This window comes from Suncus etruscus, chromosome 3 (assembly GCF_024139225.1).
Source record: "Suncus etruscus isolate mSunEtr1 chromosome 3, mSunEtr1.pri.cur, whole genome shotgun sequence".
NCBI lineage: Eukaryota > Metazoa > Chordata > Mammalia > Eulipotyphla > Soricidae > Suncus > Suncus etruscus.
The window spans coordinates 85,263,324-85,286,248 of record NC_064850.1 but is presented as its reverse complement, the minus strand read 5'-3'; the positions used below and the strand labels follow the sequence as shown (position 1 = coordinate 85,286,248).

Below are 22,925 nucleotides of genomic sequence, written 5' to 3'. Positions count from 1 at the left end.
AATTCTATATTTATTTTGCCAGAGGACATATGCAAATTATAGCTTTTAAAAAGTAAGGAATTAGGATGTGAACTCTCCTTGAATTCTTTTTGGTTTTTCATACTCTCACTTGAATAATGGTTTGGCTGGATATAGAAGTCTGAGTTCAAAATAATTTCCCTTCTAAATTTGAAGTCATTGATTGGTGACTTCTGTGTCTAATGGGACAGATTGTTTATGCTGACTGATTCTTGCTCTTTTATAGCATTTTCTTTTCTCCCCTAGGAAGCTTTTAGGCTCTTTTCTTTTTTGCCATAACATTGATAATTTAATCTTACAATAATTTTATCATAAGATAAAATCATGGCTCTTAGGCAAATACAAAGTAAGCTTGTGCCATTAATGAGGACAGAAATAGGCTCAAAGAATATTTGGGAAGCTAAGTATAGAATTTATGGCACAGTTATCCAACAGAGGCATACATTAATTTTTACAATTTTTACTGTATGCGCAGAACTTTATTCCTTCTCTTTTTTCCTTCTTTCTCTCGTTGTCCCTCTCTCTTTCCTTCCTCCAACTTCCTTTTCCTCACTTCTCTAGTCCCTTCCTCTTCCCCTCCCCATTCTCTTTTTTTATTTCATTTGATTGTTCCTTTTTTTTTTTTTTTTTGTATGTTGGAGGGCATTCCTGGTAGTGCTCAGAGTTTACTAGTAGTTCTGTGATCAAGGATCACTCCTGGTGAGCTTAGAGGACAATAGTAGTACTAGAATTGAAGCAGGGTTGGCCACAACAAGACAAGCACCCTACTGGCTCTATCACTCCAGCCCCTCATTTGTTCTTTTTCCTGTTTTTTTTTTTTTTTGTATTTCTTAATAGCCTTTCTGCACTTTTCCTTTTCTTCTTCTTCAGTAATTAATGTAGTTCTTCATCTCCTCCCCCTTTTCTCTTTCTTTCCTCATCCATTTCCCTTCTTCATCCTCCTATTCTTTTTATCTCATTCTTTCCCTCCCCTGCTCTTCTCCCTCTTTTTTGATATGGAAAATTTAAATATCCCCTAATTTGAGAGAAATAAAAAACATTGTACATCCATGGCTCAGCAACAATACTAACTGCCTTTCAAACCATCTTTTGCACTGTTTCCCAGTCATTAAATTGAAATAAATTTATTGAAATAAATCTCAACCTTCACAACATTTACACTTAATGTTTGCATGTATAATTATAAAAGCACATAATTCCCCAGGTTTCATAGAAATCTAGTCATTGTATCCTGTATGTATTTCAGTAATATTTTTTGAGCATGTATTCTTAATATATGACCAAATACAAGATTTTCACAGTGCTTTGGTTGCATATATCAATAGGTTCTAATATCTGGGGTTTTTATTTTCAATTTATTTATTAAAGAATCTGAGTCCTTTACCCAGTGATTTAGATGTAGTCTGGATTTTGCTGGTCTCCCATAGTGGTGTCTTTTTGTTTTTGTTTTTGTTTTTGGGCCACACCCGGCGGTGCTCAGGGGTTACTCCTGGCTGTCTGCTCAGAAATAGCTCCTGGCAGGCACGGGGGACCATATGGGACACCGGGATTTGAACCAACCACCTTTGGTCCTGGATCGGCTGCTTGCAAGGCAAATGCCGCTGTGCTATCTCTCCGGGCCGCCATAGTGGTGTCTTAACTTGTTTCTCTCTGACTTAAGACAGGGATAGAGTCTTACCTTTAGCCATATAAAGCCCATGAAATCTTATGGTATGGCCTGATACATGATGTGCTTCTTCTCAGAAGCTGAATGCTGCTCATCTGCCTATATGTAAGGTCTGTGAATGATATAAATATTCTAATGATCCTTAACAGAAACTGGAGATTCACAGTACTCTACCAATAGTGGTGTACATTTTCATCAGGAAGCACTTACATAGTGACATATATGTGCTTTTTTGTGTGTGTATGAGTGATACTGATAGCTGTTTCTATAATACTTAGACCACTTAATTATGTTGATAAATAAAAATTAGAATCATGTGTCTATGGAAAATTTTGTTTGATTTTGGCCACATTTGGCAGGGCTTAGAATTTACTCCTGGATCTGCACTTAAGCATTACTCCTAGTGGTGCTTGGGGATCATATGGGAGGTTGAAGATAAAGCCTGGATTGTCTCTGTGCAAAGCTGACACTCTACCCCCTGTGGAGTCCTTTTATTCTTAAATGGTAACTATCACAATTAGTTTTTTTTATTATATTTGATGTTGTGAAACATTTTTCTTAAAAGAATGGTAGCATTTCTTTTTCTTTATCCAGCAGTTCTTAGGAAGAGGGTGTTTCCAAGATGTATGCAAGAGAACTGTTTACTCAATTGATACTCTGCCAATCAGGCCTGTAGCTCAGTGGTGGGGCCCAAGAATTTAGTGTAAATTGGGCTCTATGGTGCAGGGATATCTACCACCAACCCCAGCAGTGCTTGAGGTCCACCAGGCTCTACTTGGCAATGCACTGGAGCTTTCAGAACTACATCCAGTGATGCTCAAGGACCATGTGCACTAGCTATTGAAGCTGGACTGAGTATATGCAAGGCAAGCATCCTAACCCCTTTAATAACTCCCTGGCTTTTGTTTGTTTTGGATAAGGTGGGCTCCATCTGGCTATGCTCAGGGCTTACTCCTGGCTCAGGAAAGACACCTCGTAGTGCTTGGGCACCAAAAATTGTGCTGGAGTTTCGAACATGGCAGGTATTTTTACCCTCTGTACTCTCTCTCTGACCCAGTTCTTGTTGTTTGATTGTTAACTTAAAGTAATGATATTTAAGCATGTAAACCCTTATATTGTTTTAGGGCTATAATGCACCATTCCAAAAGTACCACTATAGTGCTATCTCCTTTAACCACTTTCTGTAGGATTGTTCCACACCCCATCTCAGTGGGGACTAACTTTAGTTGAGGGCTTATTTTCTTTTTTTTTTTTTTTTTTTTTTTTTTTTTTTTGGTTTTTGGGTCAGGCAGTGCTCAGGGGTTATTCCTGGCTCCAGGCTCAGAAATTGCTCCTGGCAGGCACGGGGGACCATATGGGACGCCGGGATTCGAACCGATGACCTCCTGCATGAAAGGCAAACACTTTACCTCCATGCTATCTCTCCGGCCCCGAGGGCTTATTTTCATTGGCTATTGCCAGTTCCCTTTCTTTATATCCCATATTTGAATGACTTGTTTCATTTAACACATAACACCTTTCAATTATATACCATGTTGTAGCACAGGGGTCTCAAATGCGCGGCCCGTGGGTTGTCTGTGGCCCTCCGTACAACATTTTGTGGCCCGTGGCCGGCCTTCAAATATTGCAGTATTTGTGATTATTCGCTTATCGAATAATCGCAATAAAAATCGCATTAGTAAGAAAAAAATCGCATTAAACATTCGCATACCCCGAGCAGTTCCTTTCGGGGTATGCAAATGTTTAATGCGATTTTTTGCGATTTTTTCCTTACTAATGCTATTTTTTATTGCGAATATTCGGTAAGCAAATAATTGTGAATACTTCGTGCCTAGCGTAGATGTCATTTCCGTTGCTCCTGCCTGCTGTCCCTTGCATTATCAAAGGCCTAAGGGAGAAAAGGGAGAGAAGTTTATTACAGAATTAGATTTTGTCATACCTTTATCATGACTTCATTAAAGCCTGCAGTGAAGAGAAAGATTGATGATTTCAGGAAAAGTGGGAGATGCAGTATTTCTTTGTTGAGCACAGGGGCATCCCCACATATATTATTTGCTCAGAGAAAGTTGCAGTGCACAAGGAATACAACTTGAAATGCCATTATTCAACTAAACATGCTGAGGAATGTGTAAAATATCAAGGAAATGAGAGAGCTAAGTGGGTTGCCGGTCTTAAAGCATGTCTAATGAGGCAACAAGATTTCTACAAGAAAGCAACCAAAGAGAATGTTGCATCAGTTGAAGCTAGTTACATGGTTAGTGAGATGATTGCTAAGGCAGGGAAACCATTCACAGAAGGAGACTTTGTTAAAAAAATGCATGTTACAGGCTGCAAGTCTTATCTGTCTGGAATAGAAAGGTCAGTTTAGCAAAATCAGCCTTTCTGCCAACACTGTGGCAGAGTGCATTTCTGACATGTCAAGTGACATTTATCATCAACTGTGTGAGAAAGCCAAATGCTTTGATGCATACTCAGTTGCTCTTGACGAGGGCACAGATATAACAGACACTGCGCAGCTCACAATTTATGTCCGTGGTGTTGATTGCAATTTTGAATCGACAGAGGAGCTGCTCACAATAATTCCAATGCATGGCCAGACCACCACTAATGAGATATTTTGGCATCTGTGTGATGCCATTGAGAATGCAGGTTTGCCATGGAAGAGGTTTGTTGGAATAATAACCGATGGAGCGCCATCGATGACAGGGAGGAAAATGGACTGGTGGCACTTGTTCAAATAAAAACTTGAAGAGGAGGGTGTAGAGAAGGCCATAGCTGGGGCCCGGATAGATAGCACAGCAGTGTTTGCCTTGGAAGCAGCCAATCCAGGACCAAAGGTGGTTGGTTCCAATCCCAGTGTCCCATATGGTCCCCCGTGCCTGCCAGGAGCTATTTCTGAGCAGACAGCCAGGAGTAACCCCTGAGCACCGCCGGGTGTGGCCCAAAAACCAAAAAAAAAAAAAAAAAAAGAGAAGGCCATAGCTTTTTGTTGTGTATGTAAACATTTTATGGGATTATTATGTTACTGACCCTACCCTGATTGGTGATTGTGCCCTACCCTAGGGTGTGACCTGGCATTTTGTCCCCACCCAAGGGTGGTACCTGATTCTGCTTCCACCATTGGGTGGTATCTGATCCCACCATTGGGTGGTACCTGATTCTGGGTGATAAAAACAAGGGTCTGTGGAAGGCGAGGGGCTTTTTGGCTGGAACTGATGCTGAGACTTTGGACTTCAGTCTTGTCCACCGAAAAAAGCTAATATTTCCACAAGCCTGACTGTCTGCGAGCTGTTTACCCGCCATTTCACCTCAGAACTGCCGGCTGAACAGGGTGGCAGACGCGTGCTCCGAGCTGGAGGGGAAAGAACTCATCCTCCATCCCTCCATCAGTCAACCTCTTCAGGGGCTGAATTGCAACAGCTCTTCACTGCATTATCCATCAGCAGGCCCTTTGCAGTAAATGCCTGCTGTGTGACAATGTGATGTCTGTTGTTGTGAAATGCATCAACCAAATCAGATCCAGGGGCTTAAAGCACAGGAAGTACCGTGCTTTTTTAGAGGAAATGGAGTCAGAATATTGAGATGTGCTCTATTTCACTGAGGTACGTTGGCTCAGCAGGGGAAATGTCCTGAAAAGATTTTTTGAGTTGAGAGAAGAAGTGAAAGCCTTCATGGAGAAGGATGGGAATGCTGTTTCTGAGTTGAGTGATCACAAATGGCTCATGGACTTAGCTTTTCTTGTTGACATTGCACATAAGCTGAATGTACTAAACAAGATGTTACAAGGCCCGGGGCAGTTTATCAGTGCTGCCTATGACAACGTGAGAGCATTCTCCACAAAACTTGTGTTATGGAAATCCCAGCTCTCTCAGACAAACCTTTGCCACCATTTCCCAGCATGCAAGGAACTTGTGGATGCAGGCATACCATTCAGTGGTGAGAAATATTTTGATGCTATGTTTAAGCTAGAGAAGGAATTTGATCACAGATTTGCAGACTTCAAAAAGCACAGAGCCACTTTCCAAATTTTTGTGGACCTCTTTTCCTTTGATGTGCAAGATGCTCCTCCTTCAAATGGAGCTCATTGACCTGCAATGCAACTCTGATCTCAAAGCCAAGTTCAGGGAGATTAGTGGAAAAGCAGACATGACATGCATGGGCAATTTTTGAGAGAATTGCCCCCCAGCTTCACTGAGCTTTCCCATATGTTCAAGTGCACCATGTGCCTTTTTGGGAGCACATATTTGTGTGAAAAGTTATTGTCCACATTGAACTTCAATAAGTCAAAGTACAGGTCTAGACTTAATGATGGTCGTCTTCAAGCCATACTGAGGGTCTCAACTGCTTCCTCTCTAAAGCCAAATGTGGTTCAGATTTGTGAGAAGAAGTGCTGTCAAGTCTCTGGCAGCAAGAAATAGGCAAAAGATGCCATGTTCAGGGTCCGGAGAGATAGCACAGCAGCATTTGCCTTGCAAGCAGCCGATCCAGGACCAAAGTAGTTGGTTCAAATCCCGGTGTCCCATATGGTCCCCCGTGCCTGCCAGGAGCTATTTCTGAGCAGACAGCCAGGAGTAACCCCTGAGAACTGCCGGGTATGGCCCAAAAACCAAAAACAAACAAAAGATGCCATGTTCAGAAGAACTGTTCATGATCTTCACTCAATGTTCTATTCATGTTCAGAAGAAATAATTAAAACTGTTAATCATGATGTTTAAGTACTTTTTTTTTGTGAAATCCCTTATACGGCCCTGCCTGACCCCGACTTTGCCTCCTGCGGCCCCCAGGTAAATTGAGTTTGAGACCACTGTTGTAGCAAAAAAAAAAAAAAAGTCAAGACTTTATCTTAATTGATGAGTAATATTCTACTGTGTATTTATGCTATAATTTCCTTATCCAGTTATCTGGTATGAGCACTTGAGTTGTTCCCAGATCTTGGCTGTTATAATTGGCTCAAGTAAGAATCTTTAAATCAGTGTTAAATCATTATACTACAGTGTACACATTTTGTCTTGGAAAAGAACTTTCTTATTGTACCAAAATTTGTAGATTTTTGTTTTGTTTTGTTTTGTTTTGGTTTTTGGGTCACACCAGGTGGCACTCAGGGGTTACTCCTGACTCTATGCTCAGAAATCACTCCTGATAGGCTCAGGGGATCATATGGGATGCTGGGATTCGAATCATTGTCCTTCTGCATGCAAGGCAAATGCTTTGCCTCCTTGCTATCTCTTCGGCCCTTAATTTGAAGATTTTTATATATTTGATAAATCAGTTTCCTTGGAAAGATTCTTTGCAGCGTAATTGGTTAACTTTGTTTAAAAGTTCATGATTACAGACCTTACTTTTCCTCATATCTTCTTTTCTATAGACTATGTATTTAGCCTTTCCATGGAACAAATAATGAATAGAAATCATTTTGGAAATGTGATCTTAGAGAATCAATTTGGTTTCAGGAATCATTTACTGAGTACTTGCTTCTTGGTACCAATTGTATTAAGCACTACCTGGAAATAAACTCCTCAGATTTTATTGATTATTTACTTTTATGCTGTTAGAATATTTCAAACATTCCCTGACTGAACGCCTGATTGTAATGGTTTCATCATTGAAATGTATAATTACTCATATTACAAGGATCCCTTCTTTTTAAGAGAGTTGTATAGTCAACTTTTCATATAGTCTCAGTCAGAAGTTAAAGGGGGCAGGGAGGAAAAGGGTTAGCTGAATGTACCAACAATTCATCTCAAAATCTAATATTTTAAATTCTCAGCTTATTGTTTTCTCTATGGTATATTGGGTGGACAGAATTCTTGTTTAGGATCTTTCCTGCAATTGGAAATCAGATAGTAAATTGGTGTGGAATCATCTAAAGACTCAATAGTGGTGGAGGGATTGGTGTAGCTTAGAAATCATAAAATCGGGGCTGGAGAGATAGCATGGAGGGAAGGCGCTTGTCTTTCATGCAGAAGGTCATTGGTTTGAATCCCATATGGTCCTCCGAGCCTGCCAGGAGTGATTTCTCAGCATAGAGCCAGGAGTAACCCCTGAGAGCTGCTGGGTGTGACCCAAAAAGCAAAAAAAAAAAAAAAAAAAGAAATCATACAATCATGACAGAACCTGAAAACTAAGGCTTCATGATGGGGGGAGTGAAGTGAGTTTTAGTGGGGGACTCTGGTGGATGGTGAGGTAGTGAAATGTATAAGCATGAAATCCTATCATTCACTGTATTTTAAATCATGATGCCCAAAATTTTAATACAAACTTTAAAAATATTTAGGGGTATCTTATTTTTTTGTTCATTTGTTAATTTGTTTTTGGATCACATCGGTGGTGCTTAGGGGTTACTCCTGGCTCTGTGCTCAAAAATCGCTACTGGCAGGCACAGGGACTGCATGGGATGCTGGGATTCGAACGACCATCGTTATGGATCAGCTGCGTGCAAGGTAAACACCCTACCACTGTGCTATTTTTCTGGCCCCATCAGGTAGCTTATTATTATTATTATTTTTTTTTTTTTTTGGTTTTTGGGCCACACCCATTTGATGCTCAGGGGTTACTCCTGGCTATGCGCTCAAAAGTTGTTCCTGGCTTGGGGGGCCATATGGGACGCCGGGGAATAGAACCTTGGTTCGTCCTAGGCTAGCGCTTGGAAGGCACCTTCCTCTAGCACCACCTTCCCGGCCCCCGGGTAGCTTATTTTTATAAGTAAGCAAATGGGTCAAGGATAAAATAATGACTTCAAAACTAAAAAGGGACCAAGGGGACTCTGGTGCATTAGAGTTGTTAAGAAAGGACAGAACTACACATGCAAGCTCTGGAGTCAATAATTAAATTATGAATCTAAACTTTAATAACCAAAGTTAAAATGTACCTATTATGATGGCAAGCTGGGGTGGGGTGGTGGTGACAACGGATGGATTCTGGGAACATTGGTGGAGAGAGGTTGATGCTGGTGGTAGGATTGGTGCTGAAACATTGCATGTCTAAAACTCAAGTATGAATAACTTTGTAAATACAATGTTTTAAATAAAACCAATTAAAAATAGTATGAGCTATGATAACTCAATAAATGATAAATAAATAAAAAGAGACATTATATGTTCTGCCCAAATCTTTATTACACACATTGGTCAATTAGATATTGTCCATTGATATTCACACTTTGCTAATTAATGATTAACTACTGATAATTGATTGTATATATGTATATTTTTATTTTGGAACCATACCCAGTAGTATTCAGGGCTCACTCCTGGCTTGGCACTCAGGGATTACTCCTGGTGAGCTTGGGTGATCACAGGGGATATAGAAGATGGGCTATGGTTTGACACATGCAAGGCAAAAGCCTTACCCATTGTACTCTCATTCTGGCCCCTGAATTATATTTTCTGTTAAAAAAGACTGTTAAAGGGGCTGGAGAAATAGCATGGAGGTAGGGCATTTGCCTTGCATGCAGAAGGATGGTGGTTCAAATCCCGGCATCCCAGATGATTCCCTGAACCTGCCAAGAGCGATTTCTGAGCATAGAGTCAGGAGTAACCCCTGAGAACCAAGGCCTGAATTTTACCCCCAGCACTGATCGGGTGATCTTGCTGGCCCCCAGTAGAGGTATGATCATTACTGATAAGTGCACTGCCACCTTATTCCTGTTCCCAAGTGTCATAGTTAACTGCATTCCTGACGTTTTTTTCAAATAGCGATTCTCTTATATCATGTAATTTTCTGGTTATTTTTCAAGAATCTCATTAGGATGTTTTTCTCCTGGTCCTTAGCTATACTTGTAATGAGAAAAAATTTTGTTTGATTTTGTTTTGGATCCACACCCGACTGTGCACAAGGCTTACTCCTGACTGTGCTCAGAGATCACTCCGGGCAGTGATGGTGGACCATCTTCAGAGCCAGGGATTGAACTCAGGTTGACTTGCATCCAGTGTTCAAGGCAAGTGTCCTCCCCACGTACTATCTCTGATGAGAATATTTAAGGTGACAGAGCTGTTTCAGTTGTATGAGAGAATTATGAATCTAGATACAGCTATAAGGGCATCCCTTTCTTCAGCTTTGTCTGCATGCTCAGGTAATGAGGTAAGTCACTTTCATGAGGAATGAGAAGTGGTGTGCTGAACCAATATCTGGACAGCTGGGTTCATCTTCTCTGCCAGAGAGCAGAGAGGGTTCATCTTCTCTGCCAGAGAGCAGAGAGGGAAGGACCCTCCACAGGGCAGAATTTTCTTTTCCCAATCACAGACTTCAAAGTACCCAGAGGCTTATTCATTTCCACCAGCAATTAGCAGTTTTTAGTTATAGTTTTTCTGGAGACTGTGTCCCAAGATGCTGAAAATTGTTTTATTCTGATGAGGAGAAGAAGCTTTTTACATTTTTTTTTTTTTGGTGAAGGGGTTGGGCCACACCTGGTGATTCTCAGGATTATTCCTGGTTTTGCATTCAGGAATTACTCCTGCAGTGCTTGGGGGCCCATATGGGATGCTGGGGATTGGACCTGGGTTTGCCTCTGGCAAGGTGAGCGCCTTACTCCCTGTACTATTGCTCCAGTCCTAGATGCCTTTCACTTTTGTGGAAAGTGAAACTGGAAAGAAATGCTAGTATGTTTTAAATACTTTATAAAAAGAAGATATGGGGTAGAGGGAGTGGAGGGATAGCATAGTGGTAGGGCGTTTGCCTTGTACTCATCTGACCTGGGATGAACCTGGGTTTAATTGCTTGCATCCCATATGGTCCCTGAACCTACCAGGAGTGATTTCTGAGTGAAGAGCCAGGTGTAACCCCTGAGTGCCATTGGATGTGGTCCAAAACCAAAAAAAAAAAAAATAAAAATAAAATAAAATAAAATAAAATAAAATATGGGAACAGCCATAAAATGAGTAAGCATTTTGGAATTAAAAGGAAACAGAAGGAAAAAAAAAAAGGAAACAGCTATTCTGTTAACAGCATCTGGCCTGTGTTTGACTTGTTGGCAAAAGAAAACGCGGGGGGCCAGAGAGATAGAATGGAGGTAAGGCATTTGCCTTGCATGCAGAAGGATGGTGGTTCGAACCCTGGCACCCCATATGGTCCCCTGAGCCTGCCAGGAGCAATTTCTGAGCATAGAGCCAGGAGTAACTCCTGAGTGCAACTGTGTGTGACCCAAAAACCAAAAAAAAGAAAACAAAAAACAAAACAAACACACAAACAAAAAACAAACAAAAAAAAGAGAAAACACGGGTTTGGATATTGGTGATATCACTGCCAAGCTTCTGGAAGAATTTGAAATGATATCAAAGGAGAGAAACCTGGGAGTTGGTTCTCTTATGATTTGAGGATTTCAGGAATATACTAAGGCAAACTGAGCCAGTGCATATGTGAGCTCCCAGACTCATTTTATTGTAGCAGAATCTGGGCTTGATGAGGGTTTGTGATTTGTTGTATTTTGTTGGTTGCCATGTTACTCAGGTGGTTGGTCAATCAGAACATTCAGTTTGCTAAACTAGTCTAGAAAAGTTTTTATTTCATGTCTTCATTTCCTGCTCCCCCCAATCCTCTCTCCCCATTGTGTTGTGACCAGAAAACTGTTCATGATTCTAGAGCTTTATATTGCTGTGCTTCCCCACACTGAATTAGAATTGAAAATGGTTACATGAATTGTCACTGATTTTAGGACATTTATCTGAACCAGCCAATGGCTTGGAGCAAGGGCCCTGTAGTTCTAAGAACATAAATGTTGGAGTGCTGGTTAGATTTTCAGCCAGATAACACAATGTTCTTGTTTCAGTGGGGGAGAGGTAACCTGAATTCTAACTAATGACTGGTGGCTTTGTCATTCCATGCTCTCCTCCCCCTCCCTCCAGTCTCCCTTTGTAAAGGCTGGACAGGAATCTGATTCCAACTTCTTTTCTTAAGAGGTGCCAAGTCCCAACTAGTTCCAGTGGTAGCAGCCAACAATCTCCTCTTAGCTGTGATTGTAGCCTGGTTTTTGCCTTTTGGAACTGGTTTCATGAGTGTGAGGATATTTAAAGATTGACAGTGGCAGAACTGGACAGATAGTACAGGGCTTAGGGCATTTGTCATGCATGTGGATTTCTCAGGTTTGATGCCTGGCATTCTGTATGTTTCCTGAGCTGGAATTGCCCCAAAGCCAAAGGGGAAAAATATAAAGAATATTGATGGCATATGTACTTAAGTGTTTATTGAAGCTTCCAGTTTCTCTCCTTTGTTCAAGGATTGATTCATTAACTTGGGATTGTCTAGGTACAGGTTTGGTGCTCCATGGCTGGAAAGGTATATTTCTCATTGATTTAGTGCCTAAAAATGGCATGTAGGAAGAGCAGCACAGCAATCATCACTCCTTTGGTTGTGGGTGTGCACTCTTGCTTTTAGGGCTAACACTGTAGGTCATCCATGGTGCTCATACATTTCTTCAGTTGCCCAGATTGTTTGGAACCACAGCCTTCCTTTGCAGTGCTCACAAACACTTGGTTGTGGTGTGGCTAGACATCATTTGTGGTACTTGGCATCAAAGAAGCTTCCAGGATCTAGTGCACATTTGCATGGAGATGGGGATTGAATTCTCAATCTATTGCACTTTAGCCACTGAGCCATCTCTTGGCTTACATTGTCATCATTGTTGTGTTGTTGTTGTTGTTCTTCTTCTTCTTCTTCCTTCTCCTCATCCTCCTTATTTTCCTCCTTTTCTTTCTCTTCCTCCTCCTCCTGTTCTTCTTCTCTTCCTTTTTCTCTTCCCTTTTGTGATTGGGTCTGTAGGTTGGGTCCAATAGATAACAGTTTCATCAATTTTAAACCCATTTATTTGAGGGGGGGACAGGTGGGCCATAGCCTGTAGTGCTCAGGTTCCTTGTTATGCATTAAGGAATCTCCTGGCTGGACTTGGGGGGACCATATGGGATGCTGGTTCTACTGCATGCAAGACAAATGCCGTACTTTCTCTCCACCTTCTAAACCTATTTATTTATTTATTTAGTTTTTGGGCCACACCCAGCGGTGCTCAGGGGTTACTCCTGGCTGTCTGTGTAGAAATAGCTCCTGGCAGGCACAGGGGATCATATGGGACACTGGGATTCGAACCAACCACCTTAGGTCCTGGATCGGCTGCTTGCAAGGCAAACACCGCTGTGTTATCTCTCCGGGCCCATAAACCCATTTATTTTTAAGTAACTCTATCTTTATACAGTTGTTGGAACTTTAAGTTAAAAATATTCAGTTTAAGGGTGAGTTGTATATTGACTTGGAGCAGAGGGATGTTTGAAGCTAAAGTAAAAGTCTGAGGCAATAGGGAAAGGTCAGTCTATTTAGAGAATGACAGTTTATATGAATCCTCATACTGCATAATACCAAGCTGTGTTAGGCATAATTATTTAACGACTTTATGTACTGAGAATTGGGAGGAACTCTGAGCAGTTTGCATTAGACAGATTAAAGATGACGTTGTTCTTGATTCTATGTGGTTCTGCCAAGATCCTTTTATTTGTTCACTTCTTCAAGACATGGGAAGGACAGAGGATACAAATGAAAGAGATCAACATGCATCCCAAATATCAAGCGAAAACTTTTGTATCAGACCTTGTGATATCTTTATATTACAAAGTATTTGCGATTCTTTGGTGCTGGTATACTTGGTATAACACTTTCCTTTCATGTGGCTGATCTAGGTTCAGTACTCAGCACTGTATATGGTCTCTCAAGCACCATAGGAGTGACCAGAGTGCAGGGCCAAGAATAAGCCCTTGAGCACCCCTAGCTGTGACCTCCAAACAAACAAGACAAAGAAATTATAGTTCCAGTTAGTAACAGTAAAACCAAAGGTATTGCCAGTCCTTGTGAGGAGATGAGTGATTTGAATCTTGGATTTTGCTGCTTTTAAGGAAAACCAAAGTATGCTCCCTCTCACACTTAAAGCATAAGTTATTATTCTTTTGGTTTTGGGGACATACCCAGCAATGCTCAGGGGTTACTCTTGGCTCTGCACTCAGGAATTACTCCTGGCAGTTCTTGGGGGATTGTTGAGGATGCCAGAGACCAAACCTAGATCTGCCATGTATATGCAAATGCTCTACATGTTGTACTATTACTCTGGCCCCAAAGTATGAGTTTTTAGAAAGTTCTTCCTTTTGGAAGGGAGTCTCCTAGGCAGTGATCAGGGGTCCAGGCGTCACTCCTAGCAATACTGTGCCTGGCATTATTTAGGCCCAGCAAATGCAGAGGGACACCAAAGTCATGTCAGGAGTGCTTCAAGAACCATGCAGTGTTAGGAATAAACTCAGTGACTCTGTATGCGGGGCCTGCATTTGAGCACTTTGAACACTTTTCCCAGCCTTAGAAAGAAACATTTCCCCTGACTCTGACCTTTCTATTTTTTGATAAGGCCTCATGATGGGGTGGTATCAGTAGAACTTAGGACATATAACCTATGGCATTCCAGTGATGAAAAATTTGAAGTGAATAACAGTAGTGAGGAAAATAGACCTGGGGTGGGGGGTTGGAGGCTGGTTGAGTAACATGGGACATTTTTCTTGAGAAGTTGAAGTAATCAAGTTGATATTGCCCTGTATTAGCAGGTCATAGATGATACTATAAATTATAATAAGGACCTGCTCATAGTCAAGGTGAGGGAGCACAATCATTTCCTGTCTCTTGTTCTGATAGGACCGAGATGGCAAGATTCTGGAAGTGAGGGTCCTATATTCAGGGGCCCTGGAGAAGACCTGTGGTTTTTCTGAAGTGACACAGTCAACCTGAGGCTGCAGAGAACCAGGAGACAGATTTTCTTTTTTATATAATTACTTTACTTAAGCACCATGGTTACAAAATTGTTCATGGTTGAGTCTCAAGGAATGTACACTACTCTTCACACTGCACATTTCCTGCTTTTCTGACTCTTACTTTTACCTCAGAATTCCCTCTGGCCAAATTAAGCTAGAGAATAAAGGACAAAGGAGTGCCTCCCTTATAAAAAAGAAATAAATCTATTTTATTATGCTAGAACATTAACTTCACACAATGTCTAAATAAAGCATTGCTCTGAGTGAGCTGGTTAAAATGCAGTTTATAGGCATTCTTGAAGATTCCTTCTCTTCTGAAAGAATGTTTTGAAAATGGTGTGATAGCATGGAGGTAAGGCGTTTGCCTCGCATGCAGAAGGTCAGTGGTTCGAATCCCAGTATCCCATATAGTCCCCTGAGCTTGCCAGGAGCGATTTCTGAGCATAGAGCCAGGAGTAACCCCTGAGCGCTGCCAGGTGTGACCCAAAAACCAAAAAAAAAAAAAAAAAGGTGCTTTCTGTGGTTTTCTGCAGAGATAAACCAGGCCTAAAAGTCCACAAACTCCTCAATCTTATAAAACCTTACTATTGCCAGTCTTTTTCATTCTAACCATGCTAGCTGATATAAAGTAGTATCTCAGTTTGCATTCCCAATAGCTAATAATGCTGACTATCTTTCATGCACATGCCTATAGTTCATGGTTTTATTTTTTTCTGTGAAATACCTATTTGAGTGTTATCTCCAAATTTCTTTTGCAGTTGCCTTTCTTGAAGAATGATTTGTGTAGAGATTTTTGGCCACTCCTGGTAGTGCTCAATGCTTACTACTAGTTTTGAGCTCAGGGATTACTCTTGGTAGTGCTTAGGGAACCATATGCAATGTTGGAGATCAAACCAGGGTTGAGCTTATAAACAAGGAAAGTTTTTTAACTCCTGTATTATTTCTATATTATTATAATATATATTTTATTTATTTATATTATATATTTATTTATGTTATTATATATAATACATTTATATATTATTTATACATTATATCGTTATATACTATATATAATATCATATTATTTCTATAGTCCTAAGATTTCTTTTCAAACCAGCTGATCTTGCATAGAAAGAACATTTCTACAGGAAAGTTCAAAGCTTCTATGTAGTAATAATAGTTGCATTGATGAGTGTGAAGATTATTTTTTTAGCTATTTTAAGACTCTTCTTGAATAACAACTGCCAGTATATAGAAGCCTGTGGGAGAGACCGTGTTCCTTTCTCTGCCTGTTGCATTCTTCTTTTCCAAAATGCTTTGGCATAATTTTGAATGGCCCAGCCCATGGTATGAAGCTTACCACAAAGAATGGTGAGCACAGTTAGAGAAATAACTGTACTAACAACTACCATGACTATGACAGTGAAAGAGAGAAATAAAATGCCTGTTCCGAAGACAGGCAGGGGGTGGGGGAGAGAAGAAATGGGGAACATTAATAGTAGATAAAAGATACATTGGTGTAGGTTTCTGTACATTCTATGACTGAAACCTAACGAACATTTTTATGACCACAGTGCTTTAATAAAGAAATTATTATGAAAATAAGTAAAATATTAGTAAATTAATTATGAATGGTTCAGTGCAAGAGGGAGTCAAATGCTCCATGATAGTCACATTTAGTTCTTTAGGTATTGAAGAGTCTAGTCTGGGAAAGAATCATACTGCAGGCACTGCCAGCATTTTACAAAGGGAAAGATACCAAACTTCTTGGAGAGAGGAAGAAAGAATATTTTTAGGGAAAGATATCTTGAAATATTTAATTTTGACTCCTAAAAAGGGTCTTGACTCTGGACAAGAACTGGGTGCTGAAAGGCTTAGTGATTTACATAATTCCCTTTTAGTAACAGTATTAGTAACCATGATCCCTAAAAGGAAAAGGGGAGATAGGCAGACAGATAGAGATAGACAGACACAGAGACAGACAGAGTTAGAGACAGATAGAGACAGAGAAAATAAATGCCTGCCATAGAGGCAGGTTGGAGGAGTGAGATGGGAGGGAAACTGGGGAAATTGGTGGCAGAAAATGAACACTGGTTAAAGGATGAGTATTATAACATTGTATGACTTAAGCTTAAAAATCAACTGCTTTTTTAACTCTGTATTTCATGGTAAATCAATAAACTTTTTTTTTTTTAAGAGTAAATTTTTATCCTTGACCTCATGTGTGAATTCACAGACCTATCCATGCTGACTCAGTAGTAACCTGAAAGGAGATGCTTTATTCTAATAATGATGTTTAAAATATTCTTTAAAATGATTTGATTTTTTGGGGGGTTGGTGGACCCACACCTATACTCAAGGATTACTCCTGGCCCTGCATTCAGGAATTACTCATGGCAGGTCTCTGGGGACCATATGGAATGCTAGAATCAAACAGGTTGGCCATGTACAAGGCAAGTGCCTTACACAATCTTAGGGCTCAGGCCCTAAGATGCTTTTTTTTTTTAATACTAATCTAGTTCTTAAATTGAGTTGTCTTTATAGTCTCAAATTGGTACTAAGTAAAATCTAACTTATTAAATGATTTCTATAAAATTTTAATGAGGGTAAAATGACACTTAACTTTTAGATATATATACATATAAATGGAAATGTGATTACTTATTTCTAGTTTCTCAGGCATTCCAAATTGAAAAAAAAAAAACCTTTATAATATCTTTATTTTCTCTAGAACACTATGATTTCTGGCTAGTAATGACTTATTGCTTTGATTTCCCCGAGTTCCACTGACAGTCTATTTTCCTTTTATTGTCAATCCTGTAGTCAGAAAAAATAAGTGTCTCAAGAAAGAAATAGCCATGGCTTAATGAAATTTATGATCTAAAGCAGTCAGAATGCCAAGAAGACAAGAATAGGGACTCAAAATGATTGAGAATCATGACATTTCATGGCAGTCCATGACTGTACAGACTAACAGTAAAAAATTATCAAAAATATTTAAAATGTTATATTACAACAATTTTGAATTAAAGACAGTACTTTTTTTTTCTTTATTAGGCCACACCTGGAGGTGCTCAGGGGTTACTCCTGGCTCTGTACTCAGAAATTGCTCCTGGCAGGCTCGGGGTACCATATGGGATGCCAGGGATCGGATCTGGGTCTGTCCCAGGTCGGCCGTGTGACAGGCCAATGCTCTACCGCTGTGCTATCTCTCTGACTCAAATTAAAGACAGTTCTTTAGAAGAAAATATAATTGTTTTCAAAGGGGTGGGTTGTCATACCCAACTATATCCAGAGGTTACTACCAGCTCTCTGTTCAGGGTGACTCCTAGAAATGCTTGGGAGACCAGATGGAGTTCTAGGGATCAAATGAGAGCCTGCTATGTGAAGGCAAACAACTTAATCATTGAACTATCATCCTTCTGGCCCATACTTTTGTTTATTTGCTTTTAGGTCTTTCCAGCATTGCTCCCCAGCTCTGTGCTCCATGGTTGTTTCTGTGGGTGCACAGTGGGGAGCATATGGTGCTGGGACTCAAACCTAGGTTTCTTGCATACAAAATAAGGGCAAAGCTCTTGGAGTTTTCTCTGTGGTCTGAGAATATGATTCTTAAATTTTATTTATTTAAATTTAGCTGTTATTTATTATTATTGTTATTATTTTTATTATTTTTCTTACTGCTTTTTTCTCTGTTTTCACCAGTTTTCAGTGCTTAATGATGGCTCAATTGGGGGACCATATGGGGTGCTGGGATCACACCTGGGTTATTATATACAAAGCTAAAATGCTATCCACTGTACTCTCTTTCCAGTCCCTCTAAATTTCCTATTTTCTTGCTGTTTCAGGTCAACCTCTTTGTGCTGCTCTCTGTAGTTTGTGTCCTTTTAAATTTAGCTGGATTCATCCTTGGCTGCCAAGGAGCCCAGTTTGTGTCCAGCGTGCCCAGATGTGACCTGGTAAGTATTCAGACATTGTGCTTGGGACCACCCAGTTGTTGCCTTTACTGAGCTGGAAGTGGGAAAACAAATTGCTGCTTGCTAATGAGGCTTCTAATATGAAGTTAGTAACCCTGATGGCAGATTCTCAATGATGGTTTCCAAAGCAGGGAGCAGCCAGCCAAACCCCAGTCAGGTTGGTGATATCATGCATGTAATGATCATGGTTAGGAGAAACAGACCTAATCAGAGTACATTAAAACGTACCACAGTTCTTGATCTGAGACCTTTAGAGGGTGTTTCAGCCTTCAGAGTTCTGCCTGGTGCTTAGAGGATGACTCTGATGCAGTATCTGCTCATTAGGATCCAATTCCAGTGGAGTTTGGTTGGAGACAAAACAACTGGTTTTTCAAAGGGGTTGAATTTCAGAGCTGTGGTTGAGAGGTTGTAAACTTGTACAATTTCTTTTTTTTTTCTTTTTTCTTTTTTTTTTTTTTTTGGTTTTGGGGCCACACCTGGCGGTGCTCAGGGGTTACTCCTGGCTATCTGCTCAGGAATAGCTCCTGGCAGACACGGGGACCATATAGGATGCCGGGATTTGAACCAACCACCTTTGGTCCTGGGACGGCTGCTTGCAAGGCAAATGCCACTGTGTTATCTCTCCGGCCCCAACTTGTACAATTTCTGAAAACTTTCATGCATTTTTGTTGTAGTTAATTGTTCTTTTTTTTTAATGATGTCACTATTTAAACACAGTGATTACAAACATGATTGTAGTCGAGTTTCAGTCATAAAAAGAACACCCCCCCTTCATCAATATAACATTCCCACCACCAATGCCCTCCAGCTCTCTCCTCCCACACCACTTGCCTGTATTTGAGACAGGCATTCTACTTTTCTCACTCATTAACATTGTCATGATAGTTGTTAGTGTAGTTATTTTTCTAACTGCACTCACCACTCTTTGTGGTGAGCTTTATGTTGTGAGCTAGTCCTTCCAGCATTCATCTCTGGGCATTGTTACAATAATGTCTTTTATTTTTCTTAAAACCCATAGATGAATGAGATTATTTTATATAGACCTCTCTCTCTACTTTTGGCTTATTTCACTCAGCATAATGGTTTCCATGTACATCCATGTATAGGAAAATTTCCTGACTTCCATCTCTCCTGATGGCTGCATAATATTCCAGTGTGTATATGTACCACAGTTTCTTTAGCCATTCATCTGTAGAAGGGTATCTTGGTTGTTTCCAGAGTCTGGCTATTGTAAATAGTGCTGCAATGAATAAAGGTGTGAAGAGTGTATTTTTGTATTGTGTTTTTGTGTTCCTATGATATATCCCTAGGAGTGGTATAGCTGAATTATATGGGAGCCCAATTTCCAGATTTCTGAGGAATATCCATATTATTTTTCATAAAGGCTGAACTAGATGGCATTCCCACCAGCAGAGAATGAGAGTTCCTTTCTCTCCACATCCCTGCAGCATTTATTATTGTTGTTCTTTGTGATGTGTGCCAGTCTCTGTGGCATGAGATGGTACCTCATTGTTTTTATTTGCATCTCCCTGATGATTAGTGATGTGGAGCATTTTTTCATGTGCCTTTTGGCCATTTGTACTCTTCATTGAGAAATTGTCTGTTCATTTCTTCTCCCCATTTTTTGATCGGATTAGATATTTTTTTTCTTGTTAAGATCTGTCAGTAACTTGTATATCTTAGATATTAGCCCCTTTCTGATGGGTATTAGGTGAATAGTCTCTCCCATTCTGTGGATGGGTTTTGTATCCTAGGCATTATTTCCTTTGAGGTGCAGAAGCTTCTCAGGTAATTATAGTCCTATATGTTTATCTCCACTTCCACTTGTTTGGAGAGTGTTGTTTCCTCCTTAAAGATGCCTTTAGTTAGGGCTGGAGCGGTGGTACAAGTGGTATTGTGTCTGCCTTGCACACATTAACCTATGATGGACCGCAGTCCCATATGGACCCCCAAGCCAGGGGTGATTCTGAGCACATAGCCAGGAGTAACCCCTGAGTGTCACCGGGCATGGCAAACAAACAAACAAAAAGATGCCTTTAGTCTCAATGTCATGGAGTGTTTTCTCTATGTATTCTTCTATATACCTTATGATTTTGGATCTGATATCAAGGTCTTTTTTTTTTTTTTGCCACACCTGGTGATGCTCAGGGGTTACTCCTGGCTATGCGATCAGAAATTGCTCCTGCTTGGAGGACCATATGGGATGCCCAGGGGATCAAACAGCAGTCCATCCGAGGCTGGCGTGCACAAGGCAGACGCCTTATGGCTCTTGCCACCACTCCGGTCCCTGATGTCAAGGTCTTATATACATTTGGATTTGACCTTTGTGCATGGTATTAGTTAGATGGAGGTCTGAGTTCACTTTTTTGCAAGTGGCTGACCAGTTGTGCCAACACCACTTTTTGAAGAGGTTGTTCAAAACTTGTTGAAGTGGAGTTATGCCAACACCACTTGTTTTTCCTTGCTCCAATTTTTTATTTCTTGCCCCCTTATCAAAGATTAATTAAAAAAAAATCAAAGATTAATTGATTGTATGTCTGGGGAACATTCTCTGAATACTCAATTCTATTCCACTGATCTGAGGGTCTGTCCTTATTCCAGTACCATGGTGTTTTAATGACTATAGCTTTGTAATACAATTTAAAGTTGGGGAAAGTGATGCCCCCTATATTTCTTTTCCCGAGGGTTGCTCTAGCTAGTCATAGGTGTTTATTGTTCCAAATGAATTTCAGGAGTGTTTTAATCCACTTCTTTGAAGAATGTCATGTGTATCCTAGAGGGATTGCATTAAATGTTATACTTAATTGTTAGGGAACTTACTCTTGGCTCTGTACTCAGGGATCACTCCTGGCAGGACTCAAAGATACATATGAGGGTTCAAACTAGTATTATCTGCATGCTGGGCAAGCTCTCTACTCACTGCATTCTTGGACTGGTTCTCCTCAATAAAAATCGAAAAAAAAAACATGATTACAAAGCTGTTCTTTTTTCTTTTAATAATAAAATGTTTTTTTTTTTTTTTTTGTTTTTGGGTCACAACCCGCCAGTGCTCAGGGGTTATTCCTGGCTCTACACTCAGAAATTGCTTCTGGCAGGATCAGGGAACCATATGGGATGCCAGGATTCAAACCACCAACCTTTTGCATGAAAGGCAAATGCCTTACCTCCATGCTATCTCTCCAGCCCCACAAAGTTGTTCTTTTTTTTTTTTTTTAATGTTTTTTTTTTTAATGTTTTTTTTTATTTAAACACCTTGATTACATACATGATTGTGTTTGGGTTTCAGTCATAAAAGGAACACCACCCATCACCAGTGCAACATTCCCATCACCCAAGTCCCAAATCTCCCTCCTCCCCCCCCAACCCCCGCCTGTACCCTAAACAGGCTCTACATTTCCCTCATACATTCTCAATATTAGGACAGTTCAAAATGTAGTTATTTCTCTAACTAAACTCATCACTCTTTGTGGTGAGCTTCCTGAGGTGAGCTGGAACTTCCAGCTCTTTTCTCTTTTGTGTCTGAAAATTATTATTACAAGGGTGTCTTTCATTTTTCTTAAAACCCATAGATGAGTGAGACCATTCTGCGTTTTTCTCTCTCTCTCTGACTTATTTCACTCAGCATAATAGATTCCATGTACATCCATGTATAGGAAAATTTCATGACTTCATCTCTCCTGACAGCTGCATAATATTCCATTGTGTATATGTACCACAGTTTCTTTAGCCATTCGTCTGTTGAAGGGCATCTTGGTTGTTTCCAGAGTCTTGCTATGGTAAATAGAGCTGCAATGAATATAGGTGTAAGGAAGGGGTTTTTGTATTGTATTTTTGTGTTCCTAGGGTATATTCCTAGGAGTGGTATAGCTGGATCGTATGGGAGCTCGATTTCCAGTTTTTGGAGGAATCTCCATATCGCTTTCCATAAAGGTTGAACTAGACAGCATTCCCACCAGCAGTGGATAAGAGTTCCTTTCTCTCCACATCCCCGCCAACACTGTTTATTCTCATTCTTTGTGATGTGTGCCATTCTCTGGGGTGTGAGGTGGTATCTCATCGTTGTTTTGATTTGCATCTCCCTGATGATTAGTGATGTGGAACATTTTTTCATGTGTCTTTTGGCCATGCGTATTTCTTCTTTGTCAAAGTGTCTGTTCATTTCTTCTCCCCATTTTTTGATGGGGTTAGATGTTTTTTTCTTGTAAAGTTCTGTCAGTGCCTTGTATATTTTGGAGATTAGCCCCTTATCTGATGGGTATTGGGTGAATAGTTTCTCCCACTCAGTGGGTGGCTCTTGTATCCTGGGCACTATTTCCTTTGAGGTGCAGAAGCTTCTCAGCTTAATATATTCCCATCTGTTAATCTCTGCTTTCACTTGCTTGGAGAGTGCAGTTTCCTCCTTGAAGATGCCTGTAATGTCCTGTAGTGTTTTGCCTATGTGCTGTTCTATATATCTTATGGTTTTGGGGCAGATATCGAGGTCTTTAATCCATTTGGATTTTACCTTTGTACATGATG

At 40.3% G+C, this 22,925-nt stretch overlaps 1 protein-coding gene across 1 annotated transcript in view; it reads left to right on the top strand.

The window, feature by feature from the left end:
- The window catches only part of ENTREP1 (endosomal transmembrane epsin interactor 1), a 99,384-nt gene that overhangs the window by 32,842 nt on the left and 43,617 nt on the right, over window positions 1-22,925 (top strand). Inside the window, 1 exon segment of the mRNA XM_049770944.1 lies at window positions 18,279-18,389. Within this exon segment, the coding sequence (XP_049626901.1) occupies window positions 18,279-18,389 (111 nt within the window).